Here is a 21470-nt window from a genome sequence, read left to right as displayed (position 1 = left end):
TCGGTATCGAAATTTTTTGAACGATACCCAGCCCTACATCACACACACACTCAGACACTCCTACAGCATCACACACACACTCAGATACTCCTACAGCATCACACACACACACTCAGACACTCCTACAGCATCACACACACACACTCAGACACTCCTACAGCATCACACACACACAAGAAAATATGATCATATAACACCGATTTTATCATCACTGCATTGGTTACCTATAAAGTTCCGTATTAATTACAAGGTATTGCTACTGACTTATAAAGCCCTAAACGGCTTAGCTCCAGTCTATTTAACGGATCTTTTATCACCCTATAATCCATCGCGCTCTTTAAGATCACTAAATTCAAGGCTTTTGGTCATACCTAGGATATCCAGAACCACCAAAGGAGGGAGAGCATTTTCACATTTGGCTCCAAAACTCTGGAATAGTCTTCCTGATACTGTTCGTTGCTCAGACTCGCTCTCCCAGTTTAAAACTAGATTAAAGTCGCATCTCTTCAGCCAGGCATTCATATAATCCTACAGTTCAAACTACAATCCGGCCTCTAGCTCATAAATGCCAGAGGAGAACTGGCCCCCGACTGAGCCTGGGTTCTCCCAAGGTTTTTTTTTTCTCCATTAGGTCACCTGATGGAGTTTTAGGACACCATTAGGTCACTTGATGAAGTTTTTCGGTTCCTTGCCACTGTTGCCTTTGGCTTGCTCAGTTGGGGATATTTTGGGGATATTTAATTTAATTTTATCAATCAATAAATTCCTCTTGAAACAAACTTTGTTGTATTATTTTAATTTAATACTGTGAAGCTGCTTTGATACAATCTGTATTGTGAAAAGCGCTATACAAATAAACTTGACTTGACTTGACTTGACACTCAGACACTCCTACAGCATCACACACACGCTCAGACACTCTTACAGCATCACACACACACTGAGACACTCCTACAGCATCACACACACACACTCAGACACTCCTACAGCATCACACACACACTCAGACACTCCTACAGCATCACACACACACTCAGACACTCTTACAGCATCACACACACACTGAGACACTCCTACAGCATCACACACACACACACTCAGACACTCCTACAGCATCACACACACACTCAGACACTCTTACAGCATCACACACACACTCAGACACTCCTACAGCATCACACACACACTCAGACACTCCTACAGCATCACACACACACACACACACTCAGACACTCCTACAGCATCACACACACACTCAGACACTCTTACAGCATCACACACACACACTCAGACACTCCTACAGCATCACACACACACTCAGACACTCTTACAGCATCACACACACACTCAGACACTCCTACAGCATCACACACACACTCAGACACTCCTACAGCATCACACACACACTCAGACACTCCTACAGCATCACACACACACACACACACTCAGACACTCCTACAGCATCACACACACACACACACTCAGACACTCCTACAGCATCACACACACTCAGACACTCTTACAGCATCACACACACACTCAGACACTCCTACAGCATCACACACACGCTCAGACACTCTTACAGCATCACACACACACTCAGACACTCTTACAGCATCACACACACACTCAGACACTCCTACAGCATCACACACACACACACACACACACACACACACACACACACACACACACACACACACACACACACACACACTCAGACACTCCTACAGCATCACACACACACTCAGACACTCCTACAGCATCACACACACACACACTCAGACACTCCTACAGCATCACACACACACACACACACTCAGACACTCCTACAGCATCACACACACACTCAGACACTCCTACAGCATCACACACACACTCAGACACTCCTACAGCATCACACACACACACTCAGACACTCCTACAGCATCACACACACACACACACTCAGACACTCTTACAGCATCACACACACACTCAGACACTCTTACAGCATCACACACACACTCAGATACTCTTACAGCATCACACACACACTCAGACACTCTTACAGCATCACACACACACTCAGATACTCCTACAGCATCACACACACGCTCAGATACTCCTACAGCATCACACACACACTCAGACACTCCTACAGCATCACACACACACTCAGACACTCCTACAGCATCACACACACGCTCAGATACTCCTACAGCATCACACACACACTCAGATACTCCTACAGCATCACACACACACTCAGACACTCCTCCAGCATCACACACACACTCAGACACTCCTACAGCATCACACACACGCTCAGATACTCCTACAGCATCACACACACACTCAGATACTCCTACAGCATCACACACACACTCAGACACTCCTACAGCATCACACACACACACACTCAGATCCTCCTACAGCATCACACACACACTCAGATACTCCTACAGCATCACACACACGCTCAGATACTCCTACAGCATCACACACACACTCAGACACTCCTACAGCATCACACACACACTCAGACACTCCTACAGCATCACACACACACACTCAGACACTCCTACAGCATCACACACACACTCAGACACTCCTACAGCATCACACACACACTCAGACACTCCTACAGCATCACACACACACTCCTACAGCATCACACACACACTCAGATACTCCTACAGCATCACACACACACACTCAGACACTCCTACAGCATCACACACACACTCAGACACTCCTACAGCATCACCCACACACACTCAGATACTCCTACAGCATCACACACACACACACACACACACTCAGACACTCAGCATCACACACACACACACACACACTCAGATACTCCTACAGCATCACACACACACTCAGACACTCCTACAGCATCACACACACACACTCAGATACTCCTACAGCATCACACACACACACTCAGATACTCCTACAGCATCACACACACACTCAGACACTCCTACAGCATCACACACACACTCAGACACTCCTACAGCATCACACACACACACTCAGACACTCCTACAGCATCACACACACACACTCAGACACTCCTACAGCATCACACACACACACACACACACACACACTCAGACACTCCTACAGCATCACACACACACACACACACACACACACACTCAGACACTCCTACAGCATCACACACACACACACACACACACACACACACACACACACACACACACACTCAGACACTTCTACAGCATCACACACACACACACACACACACACACACACACACACACACACACACTCAGACACTCCTACAGCATCACACACACACACACACTCAGACACTCCTACAGCATCACACACACACACTCAGACACTCCTACAGCATCACACACACACTCACACACACAGACACTCCTACAGCATCACACACACACACACACACACACACACACACACACACACACTCAGACACTCCTACAGCATCACACACACACTCAGACACTCCTACAGCATCACACACACACACACTCAGATCCTCCTACAGCATCACACACACACTCAGACACTCCTACAGCATCACACACACACACACACACACTCAGACACTCTTACAGCATCACACACACACTCAGACACTCCTACAGCATCACACACACACTCAGACACTCCTACAGCATCACACACACACTCAGACACTCTTACAGCATCACACACACACTCAGATACTCTTACAGCATCACACACACACTCAGACACTCTTACAGCATCACACACACACTCAGATACTCCTACAGCATCACACACACGCTCAGATACTCCTACAGCATCACACACACACTCAGATACTCCTACAGCATCACACACACACTCAGACACTCCTACAGCATCACACACACACTCAGACACTCCTACAGCATCACACACACACTCAGACACTCCTACAGCATCACACACACGCTCAGATACTCCTACAGCATCACACACACACTCAGATACTCCTACAGCATCACACACACACTCAGATACTCCTACAGCATCACACACACACTCAGACACTCCTACAGCATCACACACACACACTCAGACACTCCTACAGCATCACACACACACTCAGACACTCAGCATCACACACACACACACACTCAGATACTCCTACAGCATCACACACACACTCAGACACTCCTACAGCATCACACACACACTCAGATACTCCTACAGCATCACACACACACTCAGACACTCCTACAGCATCACACACACACTCAGATACTGCTACAGCATCACACACACACACACTCAGACACTCCTACAGCATCACACACACACTCAGACACTCCTACAGCATCACACACACACACTCAGACACTCCTACAGCATCACACACACACACACACACACTCAGACACTCCTACAGCATCACACACACACTCAGACACTCAGCATCACACACACACACACACACACTCAGATACTCCTACAGCATCACACACACACTCAGACACTCCTACAGCATCACACACACACACTCAGATACTCCTACAGCATCACACACACACTCAGACACTCCTACAGCATCACACACACACTCAGACACTCCTACAGCATCACACACACACACTCAGACACTCCTACAGCATCACACACACACTCAGACACTCAGCATCACACACACACACACACACACACACACACACACTCAGATACTCCTACAGCATCACACACACAGACACTCCTACAGCATCACACACACACACTAAGATCCTCCTACAGCATCACACACACACTCAGACACTCCTACAGCATCACACACACACACACACACACACACACACACTCCTACAGCATCACACACACACTCAGACACTCTTACAGCATCACACACACACTCAGACCCTCCTACAGCATCACACACACTCAGACACTCCTACAGCATCACACACACACTCAGACACTCCTACAGCATCACACACACACACACACACACACTCAGACACTCCTACAGCATCACACACACACTCAGACACTCCTACAGCATCACACACACACTCAGACACTCTTACAGCATCACACACACACTCAGACACTCCTACAGCATCACACACACACACTCAGACACTCCTACAGCATCACACACACACTCAGACACTCCTACAGCATCACACACACACACACACACACTCCTACAGCATCACACACACACTCAGACACTCTTACAGCATCACACACACACTCAGACCCTCCTACAGCATCACACACACTCAGACACTCCTACAGCATCACACACACACTCAGACACTCCTACAGCATCACACACACACACACACACACACACACACACACACACACACACACACACACACACACACACACACTCAGACACTCCTACAGCATCACACACACACTCAGACACTCCTACAGCATCACACACACACTCAGACACTCTTACAGCATCACACACACACTCAGACACTCCTACAGCATCACACACACACACTCAGACACTCCTACAGCATCACACACACACTCAGACACTCCTACAGCATCACACACACACTCAGACACTCCTACAGCATCACACACACACTCAGACACTCCTACAGCATCACACACACACTCAGACACTCCTACAGCATCACACACACACTCAGACACTCCTACAGCATCACACACACACTCAGACACTCCTACAGCATCACACACACACACTCAGACACTCCTACAGCATCACACACACACACTCAGACACTCCTACAGCATCACACACACACTCAGACACTCCTACAGCATCACACACACACTCAGACACTCCTACAGCATCACACACACACTCAGACACTCCTACAGCATCACACACACACACACACACTCAGACACTCCTACAGCATCACACACACACACTCAGACACTCCTACAGCATCACACACACACTCAGACACTCCTACAGCATCACACACACACTCAGATACTCCTACAGCATCACACACACACTCAGACACTCCTACAGCATCACACACACACACACACACACACTCAGACACTCCTACAGCATCACACACACACACTCAGACACTCCTACAGCATCACACACACACTCAGACACTCCTACAGCATCACACACACACTCAGATACTCCTACAGCATCACACACACACTCAGACACTCCTACAGCATCACACACACACACACACACACACACACACACACACACACTCAGACACTCCTACAGCATCACACACACACACTCAGACACTCCTACAGCATCACACACACACTCAGACACTCTTACAGCATCACACTAGGGCTGGGTACCGAGTTCGATACTTTTTAGGTACCGACCGAATTGCCTCGATACTATCGAGTATCGAAAAATGACTTGTTTTTCGGTACCAGATTTCGATACCTAAGGGGTTAACTCGTCAACGTCAGTGCTCAAACAAATACATATGAAATGCACAACGACACGCCTAAAGTCGCTCACGCACACGCAAACTCTACACACACGAGACGCGCGGAACTCTGCGCACATACTCACATGAGACGCGCGCGCACACAAAATGTCCACGCACACATTCTCATATGAGACGCAAGCACACACACTCAAACTCGCGCACATACTCAATGAGACGCGAGCACACACACTCACAATACCTTAAAGATGTGGAAAAGCCGATCAAAAGTGTGGCTACATTTCTCCATTCTCGATGCCAAGCGTGCGATGCAGTATTTGCGGTCAAATAATTGCTGCAAAGACGGTACCGCGACAGATATGATGAAGCCCTTGACAGTGCACGGAGTAAACATAAGAGCAGAAAGTTGCTCCGTCTTTGACTGGTAACTGAAGAGATACCTGTTGATCACTCTGACAGTGTTTATATTGCAATAATGACCTACTGAATGTACACTGCCGTTCAAAAATGTGTTGGTCAGAATTTTTTTTAAGTAAGGATGTATTAAAGTTATCAAAAATGACCTTAAAACATGTGTAATGTTACTAAAGATTTCTGTTTCAAATAAATGCTGTTCTTTTGAATTTTTTTATTCATCAAAGAATCATGAAAAAATGTATCATAGTTTCCAAAAACTGTTATCATATTTCTGAAGGATCATGTGACACTGAAGTAATGATAAAAAAATATTTTGTTCCTTTGTGCTTTTTTTTGTTCCTTTCTGGACTGACTAAGGAGCATAAGTCAAACTGAAAAAATAAAACCAAAGTTTTTCTGAGGTAATGTGTTATGTAATCTTGTTAAAATGGATTTCATAAAATTGGTATCGAAAAAAGTATCGTTCAGGAACCGGTATCGAAATCAAGGTATCGGTATCGGTATCGAAATTTTTTGAACGATACCCAGCCCTACATCACACACACACTCAGACACTCCTACAGCATCACACACACACTCAGATACTCCTACAGCATCACACACACACACTCAGACACTCCTACAGCATCACACACACACACTCAGACACTCCTACAGCATCACACACACACAAGAAAATATGATCATATAACACCGATTTTATCATCACTGCATTGGTTACCTATAAAGTTCCGTATTAATTACAAGGTATTGCTACTGACTTATAAAGCCCTAAACGGCTTAGCTCCAGTCTATTTAACGGATCTTTTATCACCCTATAATCCATCGCGCTCTTTAAGATCACTAAATTCAAGGCTTTTGGTCATACCTAGGATATCCAGAACCACCAAAGGAGGGAGAGCATTTTCACATTTGGCTCCAAAACTCTGGAATAGTCTTCCTGATACTGTTCGTTGCTCAGACTCGCTCTCCCAGTTTAAAACTAGATTAAAGTCGCATCTCTTCAGCCAGGCATTCATATAATCCTACAGTTCAAACTACAATCCGGCCTCTAGCTCATAAATGCCAGAGGAGAACTGGCCCCCGACTGAGCCTGGGTTCTCCCAAGGTTTTTTTTTTCTCCATTAGGTCACCTGATGGAGTTTTAGGACACCATTAGGTCACTTGATGAAGTTTTTCGGTTCCTTGCCACTGTTGCCTTTGGCTTGCTCAGTTGGGGATATTTTGGGGATATTTAATTTAATTTTATCAATCAATAAATTCCTCTTGAAACAAACTTTGTTGTATTATTTTAATTTAATACTGTGAAGCTGCTTTGATACAATCTGTATTGTGAAAAGCGCTATACAAATAAACTTGACTTGACTTGACACTCAGACACTCCTACAGCATCACACACACGCTCAGACACTCTTACAGCATCACACACACACTGAGACACTCCTACAGCATCACACACACACACTCAGACACTCCTACAGCATCACACACACACTCAGACACTCCTACAGCATCACACACACACTCAGACACTCTTACAGCATCACACACACACTGAGACACTCCTACAGCATCACACACACACACACTCAGACACTCCTACAGCATCACACACACACTCAGACACTCTTACAGCATCACACACACACTCAGACACTCCTACAGCATCACACACACACTCAGACACTCCTACAGCATCACACACACACACACACACTCAGACACTCCTACAGCATCACACACACACTCAGACACTCTTACAGCATCACACACACACACTCAGACACTCCTACAGCATCACACACACACTCAGACACTCTTACAGCATCACACACACACTCAGACACTCCTACAGCATCACACACACACTCAGACACTCCTACAGCATCACACACACACTCAGACACTCCTACAGCATCACACACACACACACACACTCAGACACTCCTACAGCATCACACACACACACACACTCAGACACTCCTACAGCATCACACACACTCAGACACTCTTACAGCATCACACACACACTCAGACACTCCTACAGCATCACACACACGCTCAGACACTCTTACAGCATCACACACACACTCAGACACTCTTACAGCATCACACACACACTCAGACACTCCTACAGCATCACACACACACACACACACACACACACACACACACACACACACACACACACACACACACACACACACACACACACACACACACTCAGACACTCCTACAGCATCACACACACACTCAGACACTCCTACAGCATCACACACACACACACACTCAGACACTCCTACAGCATCACACACACACACACACACTCAGACACTCCTACAGCATCACACACACACTCAGACACTCCTACAGCATCACACACACACTCAGACACTCCTACAGCATCACACACACACTCAGACACTCCTACAGCATCACACACACACACACACTCAGACACTCCTACAGCATCACACACACACTCAGACACTCCTACAGCATCTCACACACACACACACACGCTCAGACACTCCTACAGCATCACACACACACACACACACACACACACACTCAGACACTCCTACAGCATCACACACACACTCAGACACTCCTACAGCATCACACACACACACTCAGACACTCCTACAGCATCACACACACACACACACACACGCTCAGACACTCCTACAGCATCACACACACACACACACACACACACACACACACACTCAGACACTCCTACAGCATCACACACACACTCAGACACTCCTACAGCATCACACACACACACACACGCTCAGACACTCCTACAGCATCACACACACACACTCAGACACTCCTACAGCATCACACACACACACACGCTCAGATACTCCTACAGCATCACACACACACACTCAGACACTCCTACAGCATCACACACACGCTCAGATACTCCTACAGCATCACACACACACACACACACACACACACACGCTCAGACACTCCTACAGCATCACACACACACACACACACACTCAGACACTCCTACAGCATCACACACACACTCAGACACTCCTACAGCATCACACACACACACACACACACTCAGACACTCCTACAGCATCACACACACACTCAGACACTCCTACAGCATCACACACACACACACGCTCAGACACTCCTACAGCATCACACACACACACACACACACACACACACTCAGACACTCCTACAGCATCACACACACACTCAGACACTCCTACAGCATCACACACACACTCAGACACTCCTACAGCATCACACACACTCAGACACTCCTACAGCATCACACACACTCAGACACTCCTACAGCATCACACACACACTCAGACACTCCTACAGCATCACACACACACTCAGACACTCCTACAGCATCACACACACGCTCAGATACTCCTACAACATCACACACACACTCAGACACTCCTACAGCATCACACACACACTCAGACACTCCTACAGCATCACACACACACTCAGACACTCCTACAGCATCACACACACACTCAGACACTCCTACAGCATCACACACACACTCAGACACTCCTACAGCATCACACAAACACTCAGACACTCCTACAGCATCACTCACACACACACTCAGACACTCCTACAGCATCACACACACACTCAGACACTCCTACAGCATCACACACACACACTCAGACACTCCTACAGCATCACACACACACACACTCAGACACTCCTACAGCATCACACAAACACTCAGACACTCCTACAGCATCACACACACACTCAGACACTCCTACAGCATCACACAAACACTCAGACACTCCTACAGCATCACACACACACTCAGACACTCCTACAGCATCACACACACACTCAGACACTCCTACAGCATCACACACACACACACACACACTCAGACACTCCTACAGCATCACACACACACTCAGACACTCCTACAGCATCACACACACACTCAGACACTCCTACAGCATCACACACACACTCAGACACTCCTACAGCATCACACACACTCAGACACTCCTACAGAATCACACACACGCTCAGATACTCCTACAGCATCACACACACACTCAGACACTCCTACAGCATCACACACACACTCAGACACTCCTACAGCATCACACACACGCTCAGACACTCCTACAGCATCACACACACACTCAGACACTCTTACAGCATCACACACACACTCAGACACTCCTACAGCATCACACACACACACACACACACACACTCAGACACTCCTACAGCATCACACACACACTCAGACACTCCTACAGCATCACACACACACTCAGACACTCCTACAGCATCACACACACACTCAGACACTCTTACAGCATCACACACACACTCAGACACTCCTACAGCATCACACACACGCTCAGACACTCCTACAGCATCACACACACACTCAGATACTCCTACAGCATCACACACACACTCAGACACTCCTACAGCATCACACACACACTCAGATACTCCTACAGCATCACACACACACTCAGACACTCCTACAGCATCACACACACACTCAGACACTCCTACAGCATCACACACACACTCAGACACTCCTACAGCATCACACACACTCTCAGACACTCCTACAGCATCACACACACACTCAGACACTCCTACAGCATCACACACACACACACTCTCAGACACTCCTACAGCATCACACACACACTCAGACACTCCTACAGCATCACACACACACACACACACACACACTCAGACACTCCTACAGCATCACACACACACTCAGACACTCCTACAGCATCACACACACTCAGACACTCCTACAGCATCCTAGAGCATCACACACACTCAGACACTCCTACAGCATCACACACACACACACACACACACTCAGACACTCCTACAGCATCACACACACACTCAGACACTCCTACAGCATCACACACACGCTCAGACACTCCTACAGCATCACACACACACTCAGACACTCCTACAGCATCACACACACACTCAGACACTCCTACAGCATCACACACACACTCAGACACTCCTACAGCATCACACACACGCTCAGATACTCCTACAGCATCACACACACGCTCAGACACTCCTACAGCATCACACACACACTCAGACACTCCTACAGCATCACACACACACACACTCAGACACTCCTACAGCATCACACACACACACACACACACACGCTCAGACACTCCTACAGCATCACACACACACACACACACACACACACACACTCAGACACTCCTACAGCATCACACACACACTCAGACACTCCTACAGCATCACACACACACACACACACGCTCAGACACTCCTACAGCATCACACACACACACTCAGACACTCCTACAGCATCACACACACACACACGCTCAGATACTCCTACAGCATCACACACACGCTCAGATACTCCTACAGCATCACACACACACACACACGCTCAGACACTCCTACAGCATCACACACACACACACACACACACACACACACTCAGACACTCCTACAGCATCACACACACGCTCAGACACTCCTACAGCATCACACACACACTCAGACACTCCTACAGCATCACACACACACTCAGACACTCCTACAGCATCACACACACACTCAGACACTCCTACAGCATCACACACACGCTCAGATACTCCTACAGCATCACACACACGCTCAGACACTCCTACAGCATCACACACACACTCAGACACTCCTACAGCATCACACACACACACACTCAGACACTCCTACAGCATCACACACACACACACACACACACGCTCAGACACTCCTACAGCATCACACACACACACACACACACACACACACACTCAGACACTCCTACAGCATCACACACACACTCAGACACTCCTACAGCATCACACACACACACACACACGCTCAGACACTCCTACAGCATCACACACACACACTCAGACACTCCTACAGCATCACACACACACACACGCTCAGATACTCCTACAGCATCACACACACGCTCAGATACTCCTACAGCATCACACACACACACACACGCTCAGACACTCCTACAGCATCACACACACACACACACACACACACACACACACTCAGACACTCCTACAGCATCACACACACACTCAGACACTCCTACAGCATCACACACACACACACACACACTCAGACACTCCTACAGCATCACACACACACTCAGACACTCCTACAGCATCACACACACACACACACACGCTCAGACACTCCTACAGCATCACACACACACACACACTCAGACACTCCTACAGCATCACACACACACACACTCAGACACTCCTACAGCATCACACACACGCTCAGATACTCCTACAGCATCACACACACACACACACACTCAGACACTCCTACAGCATCACACACACACTCAGACACTCCTACAGCATCACACACACTCAGACACTCCTACAGCATCACACACACTCAGACACTCCTACAGCATCACACACACACTCAGACACTCCTACAGCATCACACACACACTCAGACACTCCTACAGCATCACACACACGCTCGGACACTCCTACAGCATCACACACACGCTCAGATACTCCTACAGCATCACACACACACTCAGACACTCCTACAGCATCACACACACACTCAGACACTCCTACAGCATCACACACACACTCAGACACTCCTACAGCATCACACACACACTCAGACACTCCTACAGCATCACACACACACTCAGACACTCCTACAGCATCACACAAACACTCAGACACTCCTACAGCATCACTCACACACACACTCAGACACTCCTACAGCATCACACACACACTCAGACACTCCTACAGCATCACACACACACTCAGACACTCCTACAGCATCACACAAACACTCAGACACTCCTACAGCATCACACACACACTCAGACACTCCTACAGCATCACACAAACACTCAGATACTCCTACAGCATCACACACACACTCAGACACTCCTACAGCATCACACAAACACTCAGACACTCCTACAGCATCACACACACACTCAGACACTCCTACAGCATCACACACACACTCAGACACTCCTACAGCATCACACACACTCAGACACTCCTACAGAATCACACACACGCTCAGATACTCCTACAGCATCACACACACACTCAGACACTCCTACAGCATCACACACACACTCAGACACTCCTACAGCATCACACACACGCTCAGACACTCCTACAGCATCACACACACACTCAGACACTCTTACAGCATCACACACACACTCAGACACTCCTACAGCATCACACACACACACACACACACTCAGACACTCCTACAGCATCACACACACACTCAGACACTCCTACAGCATCACACACACACTCAGACACTCCTACAGCATCACACACACACTCAGACACTCTTACAGCATCACACACACACTCAGACACTCCTACAGCATCACACACACACGCTCAGACACTCCTACAGCATCACACACACACTCAGATACTCCTACAGCATCACACACACACTCAGACACTCCTACAGCATCACACACACACTCAGATACTCCTACAGCATCACACACACACTCAGACACTCCTACAGCATCACACACACACTCAGACACTCCTACAGCATCACACACACACTCAGACACTCCTACAGCATCACACACACTCTCAGACACTCCTACAGCATCACACACACACTCAGACACTCCTACAGCATCACACACACTCAGACACTCCTTCAGCATCCTAGAGCATCACACACACTCAGACACTCCTACAGCATCACACACACACACACACACACACACACTCAGACACTCCTACAGCATCACACACACACTCAGACACTCCTACAGCATCACACACACGCTCAGATACTCCTACAGCATCACACACACACTCAGATACTCCTACAGCATCACACACACACTCAGACACTCCTACAGCATCACACACACACTCAGATACTCCTACAGCATCACACACACACTCAGACACTCCTACAGCATCACACACACACTCAGACACTCCTACAGCATCACACACACACTCAGACACTCCTACAGCATCACACACACACTCAGATACTCCTACAGCATCACACACACACACACACTCAGACACTCCTACAGCATCACACACACACACACACACACTCAGACACTCCTACAGCATCACACACACACTCAGACACTCCTACAGCATCACACACACACTCCTACAGCATCACACACACACTCAGACACTCCTACAGCATCACACACACACTCAGACACTCCTACAGCATCACACACACACTCAGACACTCCTACAGCATCACACACACACACACTCAGACACTCCTACAGCATCACACACACACTCAGAAGACACTCCTACAGCATCACACACACACACTCAGACACTTCTACAGCATCACACACACACACACACACACTCAGACACTCCTACAGCATCACACACACACTCAGACACTCCTACAGCATCACACACACACTCAGACACTCCTACAGCATCACACACACACTCAGACACTCCTACAGCATCACACACACGCTCAGATACTCCTACAGCATCACACACACACTCAGACACTCCTACAGCATCACACACACACTCAGACACTCCTACAGCATCACACACACACTCAGACACTCCTACAGCATCACACACACCTCGTCCTTCAGCCGTCGAGGGGAACGTCGCTCCGGCCGTCTCTCCTTCTCTTCATCCTCCTCTACGGCCTCTTCCTCTGTTCCTCCTATCCCTTCATCCTCAGCGTCAGAGGCTTCTGGGTAAAGCCTGTGGACGACGCCCTACACACACACAAACACACAGTCAGCAGTGGAGCGAGGCACACACTCGTCTCGTGGAGGAGTCGCACTCACCGTCAGAGACGCTCCGGACTGGAAGACCTCATAAGGATACAGGATCCGCTCGAAGTGAGAGCGCAGCAACGATCCCACACCTTTCCCGGCCGGAAAACCCATCCGACTGCTGATCCTGGACCAGCGCTTCTCCTTACACACCACCTCGAAACCTCCTTCTGCTGACACAAGCTAGAGACACACAGCAGTGTGTATAAACACAAGCTCTAGCGGCTCCAGTGTAACACTCACACACAGAGTCTGTTTACCTTGCTCAGCAGGTACAGGTCCAGCATTCACACACACACACACACACACACACCTAGCTCAGCAGGTACAGGTCCAGCATTCACATTCACACACACACACCTAGCTCAGCAGGTACAGGTCCAGCATTCACATTCACACACACACACACACACCTAGCTCAGCAGGTACAGGTCCAGCATTCACATTCACACACACACACCTAGCTCAGCAGGTACAGGTCCAGCATTCACATTCACACACACACACACACACACACACACACACACACCTAGCTCAGCAGGTACAGGTCCAGCATTCACACACACACACACACACCTTGCTCAGCAGGTACAGGTCCAGCATTCACACACACACACCCTGCTCAGCAGGTACAGGTCCAGCATTCACACACACACACACACACACACACCTAGCTCAGCAGGTACAGGTCCAGCATTCACACACACACACACACACACACACACACACACACACACACACACACACACACACACACACACACACACACACACCTAGCTCAGCAGGTACAGGTCCAGCATTCACATTCACACACACACACACACACACACACACACACACACACACACCTAGCTCAGCAGGTACAGGTCCAGCATTCACATTCACACACACACACACACACACACACACACACACACACACACACACCTAGCTCAGCAGGTACAGGTCCAGCATTCACACACACACACACACACACACACACACACACACACACACACACACACACACACACACACCTAGCTCAGCAGGTACAGGTCCAGCATTCACACACACACACACACACACACCTTGCTCAGCAGGTACAGGTCCAGCATTCACACACACACACACACACACACACACACACACACACACACACCTAGCTCAGCAGGTACAGGTCCAGCATTCACACACACACACACACACACACACACACCTTGCTAAGCAGGTACAGGTCCAGCATTCTCACACACACACACACACACACACACACACACTAGGGGTGGCACGGTTCACAAAACCCACGGTTCGGTTCGTATCACGGTTTTAGGGTCACGGTTTTCGGTTCTGTACGGTTCTTGTTGTTGTTTTTTCTTTTAATCTTTAACACTCCAAAAATTTACTTCAGCATATGATATATAGCTGAATTATCTAATTATTAATTAATTTATTTCATAAATGGGGTGTGTTTGCAAAACGCAGCTTCTCATTTCCCGTGGGCTGTGTCGGACAGTTATTTGTCACCACTTTTTGCCAGGGTTGATATTATGTCCCAGCACGGATGTACCAATACAAATAAATAAAACATTTCCAGTTAACTAGCAAAGTATTCGTTTCGTTCGTTTGTTAAATAAGAAGCAATCTAGCGCTGAAATGTGTTTTTTTTAATCAAGTGATCAAAGTGCTCGTTGCCGTTGCGATCAGTGGCGCTGATACAGTGTTCTCGTGGCTCGCGCACACACCGCAGCGGCCGCACATTCTTCACTCAGACGCGCGCTTCAGTCCGTTGAGGAGACTCTAGGCTACTCTATTCGTTCCGATGAAATCACAAAACAAAATTCATACAAATCTGTCCCTGCTTGATATACAACCGCTGATAAACATAATCGGTTTTGATGAAAAAGAAAAATATATACGAGTGCAGATTAGAACTCAGAACCTTTGACACGCTTGGCAAGTTCTGCCACTGGACCATTAAAGTACATACCGGTACGTGGAACAGTCGATCTATGTAGCCTATTTATTCACGTGAAAAAAACAACATATAGCCTAGTGGAGTTGATCTCATTAAATGTCTAAGTAAACCCAGTGTACTATTTAAATCGATTGCTGGACATTGTAATGTTATTCTACATTTGTCTGATTTATGATTTAGCATTGTATTAGCAGTAGCACGGGCACAAGGCTACATTGCGCATGCGTCGAACCGCGCGAACCGCGCGACGCACACACGCACCGAACCGAGACAAGCGAACCGAACGGTTCGGATGTTTTTTCATGTACCGTGCCACCCCTAACACACACACACCTTGCTCAGCAGGTACAGGTCCAGCATTCACACACACACACACACACACACACACACACACACACAGACACACACACACACACCTTGCTCAGCAGGTACAGTTCCAGCATTCACACACACACACACACCTTGCTCAGCAGGTACAGGTCCAGCATTCACACACACACACACACACACACACACACACACACACACACACACACACACACACACCTTGCTCAGCAGGTACAGGTCGCGCATTCACACACACACACACACACAGACACACACACACACACCTTGCTCAGCAGGTACAGTTCCAGCATTCACACACACACACACACACACCTTGCTCAGCAGGTACAGGTCCAGCATTCACACACACACACACACACACACACACACACACACACACACACACACCTTGCTCAGCAGGTACAGGTCCAGCATTCACACACACACACACCTTGCTCAGCAGGTACAGTTCCAGCATTCACACACACACACACACACACACACACACACACCTTGCTCAGCAGGTACAGGTCCAGCATTCACACACACACACACACACACACACACACACACACACACACACACACCTTGCTCAGCAGGTACAGGTCCAGCACTCTTCTCTCCACGTGAGGAAAGCGCAGCTTGCAGCCCTGAAGCTCCCAGAACTTGGAGATCTGGTCCAGGAAGTTCAGCTTGACTCTGGTGAGGGCCTGAAGGCAGGACAGCAGGTGAGGAACACACACACACACACACACACACACACACACTCACGGTGAGATGATGAGACTGACCTCCAGCTCATTGAGCCGCTGGATACGTGGAGTGAAGCGGAAGCTGCGCACATCACAGGCGAAGGGAGGCTGCCAGCCCTGAAACACACACACAACACACACACACACGGTCACCGCACTCACCAGAACCAGCATCAGCATCAGCATCAGCATCTCACACACACACACACACATGGCAGAGCGGCACCAAAGACCTCGATTTAAACATCCACGGGATCTCAATCATCACAGAAGTGCTGGGATAAACGTGTACAGTTGCGATATAAACACTGATGTCTACACTAGTGATGCTGTGACACGTGTTCATCAGTGAATCACTCTAGAGTTTCAGACACACACTGCTCTATCATGATGATATAAACACTGATGTCTACACTAGTGATGCTGTGACACGTGTTCATCACTGAATCACTCTAGAGTTTCTGACACACACTGCTCTATCATGATGATATAAACACTGATGTCTACACTAGTGATGCTGTGACACGTGTTCATCACTGAATCACTCTAGAGTTTCTGACACACACTGCTCTATCATGATGATATAAACACTGATGTGTGCGCTAGTGATGCTGTGACACGTGTTCATCACTGAATCACTCTAGAGTTTCTGACACACACTGCTCTATCATGATGATATAAACACTGATGTGTGTGCTAGTGATGCTGTGACACGTGTTCATCACTGAATCACTCTAGAGTTTCTGACACACACTGCTCTATCATGATGATATAAACACTGATGTCTACACTAGTGATGCTGTGACACGTGTTCATCACTGAATCACTTAAGAGTTTCTGACACACACTGCTCTATCATGATGATATAAACACTGATGTGTGTGCTAGTGATGCTGTGACACGTGTTCATCACTGAATCACTCTAGAGTTTCTGACACACACTGCTCTATCATGATGATATAAACACTGATGTCTACACTAGTGATGCTGTGACACGTGTTCATCACTGAATCACTCTAGAGTTTCTGACACACACTGCTCTATCATGATGATATAAACACTGATGTCTACACTAGTGATGCTGTGACACGTGTTCATCACTGAATCACTCTAGAGTTTCTGACACACACTGCTCTATCATGATGATATAAACACTGATGTGTGTGCTAGTGATGCTGTGACACGTGTTCATCACTGAATCTCTAGAGTTTGACACACACTGCTCTATCATGATGATATAAACACTGATGTGTGTGCTAGTGATGCTGTGACACGTGTTCATCACTGACTCACTCTAGAGTTTCTGACACACACTGCTCTATCATGATGATATAAACACTGATGTCTACACTAGTGATGCTGTGACACGTGTTCATCACTGAATCACTTAAGAGTTTCTGACACACACTGCTCTATCATGATGATATAAACACTGATGTGTGTGCTAGTGATGCTGTGACACGTGTTCATCACTGACTCACTCTAGTTTCTGACACACACTGCTCTATCATGATGATATAAACACTGATGTCTACACTAGTGATGCTGTGACACGTGTTCATCACTGAATCACTCAAGAGTTTCTGACACACACTGCTCTATCATGATGATATAAACACTGATGTGTGTGCTAGTGATGCTGTGACACGTGTTCATCACTGAATCACTCTAGAGTTTCTGACACACACTGCTCTATCATGATGATATAAACACTGATGTCTACACTAGTGATGCTGTGACACGTGTTCATCACTGAATCACTCTAGAGTTTCTGACACACACTGCTCTATCATGATGATATAAACACTGATGTGTGTGCTAGTGATGCTGTGACACGTGTTCATCACTGAATCACTCTAGAGTTTCTGACACACACTGCTCTATCATGATGATATAAACACTGATGTCTACACTAGTGATGCTGTGACACGTGTTCATCACTGAATCACTCTAGAGTTTCTGACACACACTGCTCTATCATGATGATATAAACACTGATGTGTGTGCTAGTGATGCTGTGACACGTGTTCATCACTGAATCACTCTAGAGTTTCTGACACACACTGCTCTATCATGATGATATAAACACTGATGTCTACACTAGTGATGCTGTGACACGTGTTCATCACTGAATCACTTAAGAGTTTCTGACACACACTGCTCTATCATGATGATATAAACACTGATGTGTGTGCTAGTGATGCTGTGACACGTGTTCATCACTGACTCACTCTAGAGTTTCTGACACACACTGCTCTATCATGATGATATAAACACTGATGTCTACACTAGTGATGCTGTGACACGTGTTCATCACTGAATCACTCAAGAGTTTCTGACACACACTGCTCTATCATGATGATATAAACACTGATGTGTGTGCTAGTGATGCTGTGACACGTGTTCATCACTGAATCACTCTAGAGTTTCTGACACACACTGCTCTATCATGATGATATAAACACTGATGTCTACACTAGTGATGCTGTGACACGTGTTCATCACTGAATCACTCAAGAGTTTCTGACACACACTGCTCTATCATGATGATATAAACACTGATGTCTACACTAGTGATGCTGTGACACGTGTTCATCAGTGAATCACTCTAGAGTTTCTGACACACACTGCTCTATCATGATGATATAAACACTGATGTCTACACTAGTGATGCTGTGACACGTGTTCATCACTGAATCACTCTAGAGTTTCTGACACACACTGCTCTATCATGA

The 21470-nt window shown here is 47.4% G+C and overlaps 1 protein-coding gene and 2 long non-coding RNA genes across 5 annotated transcripts in view; 2 read left to right on the top strand and 1 right to left on the bottom strand.

Moving 5' to 3' along the window:
- The window catches only part of LOC309497139, a 549185-nt gene that overhangs the window by 104971 nt on the left and 422744 nt on the right, over window positions 1–21470 (top strand). The gene's annotated exons all lie outside the window — the stretch shown is intronic.
- The window catches only part of LOC309497147, a 147312-nt gene that overhangs the window by 70759 nt on the left and 55083 nt on the right, over window positions 1–21470 (top strand). The window lies entirely within an intron of this gene.
- The window catches only part of kdm5a (lysine demethylase 5A), an 80492-nt gene that overhangs the window by 36184 nt on the left and 22838 nt on the right, over window positions 1–21470 (bottom strand). Inside the window, exons 2-5 of one of the 2 annotated variants that reach the window (XM_082167318.1) lie at window positions 18775–18852; window positions 18571–18693; window positions 15715–15885; window positions 15502–15642 (exon numbers count right to left, since the gene is read on the bottom strand). In XM_082167318.1, coding sequence (XP_082023444.1) covers window positions 15502–15642; window positions 15715–15885; window positions 18571–18693; window positions 18775–18852 — 513 coding nt within the window. Of the gene's footprint in view, window positions 1–15501; window positions 15643–15714; window positions 15886–15962; window positions 16015–18570; window positions 18694–18774; window positions 18853–21470 lie in introns of those variants that run through there. The other variant, XM_082167319.1, reaches the window with a different exon arrangement.

Source organism: Leuciscus leuciscus (assembly GCF_965113295.1).
Source record: "Leuciscus leuciscus genome assembly, chromosome: 4".
Taxonomy (NCBI): Eukaryota; Metazoa; Chordata; class Actinopteri; order Cypriniformes; family Leuciscidae; genus Leuciscus; species Leuciscus leuciscus.
The sequence above is the reverse complement of the archived record's forward strand: the minus strand, read 5'-3'. Positions and strand labels throughout refer to the sequence as shown.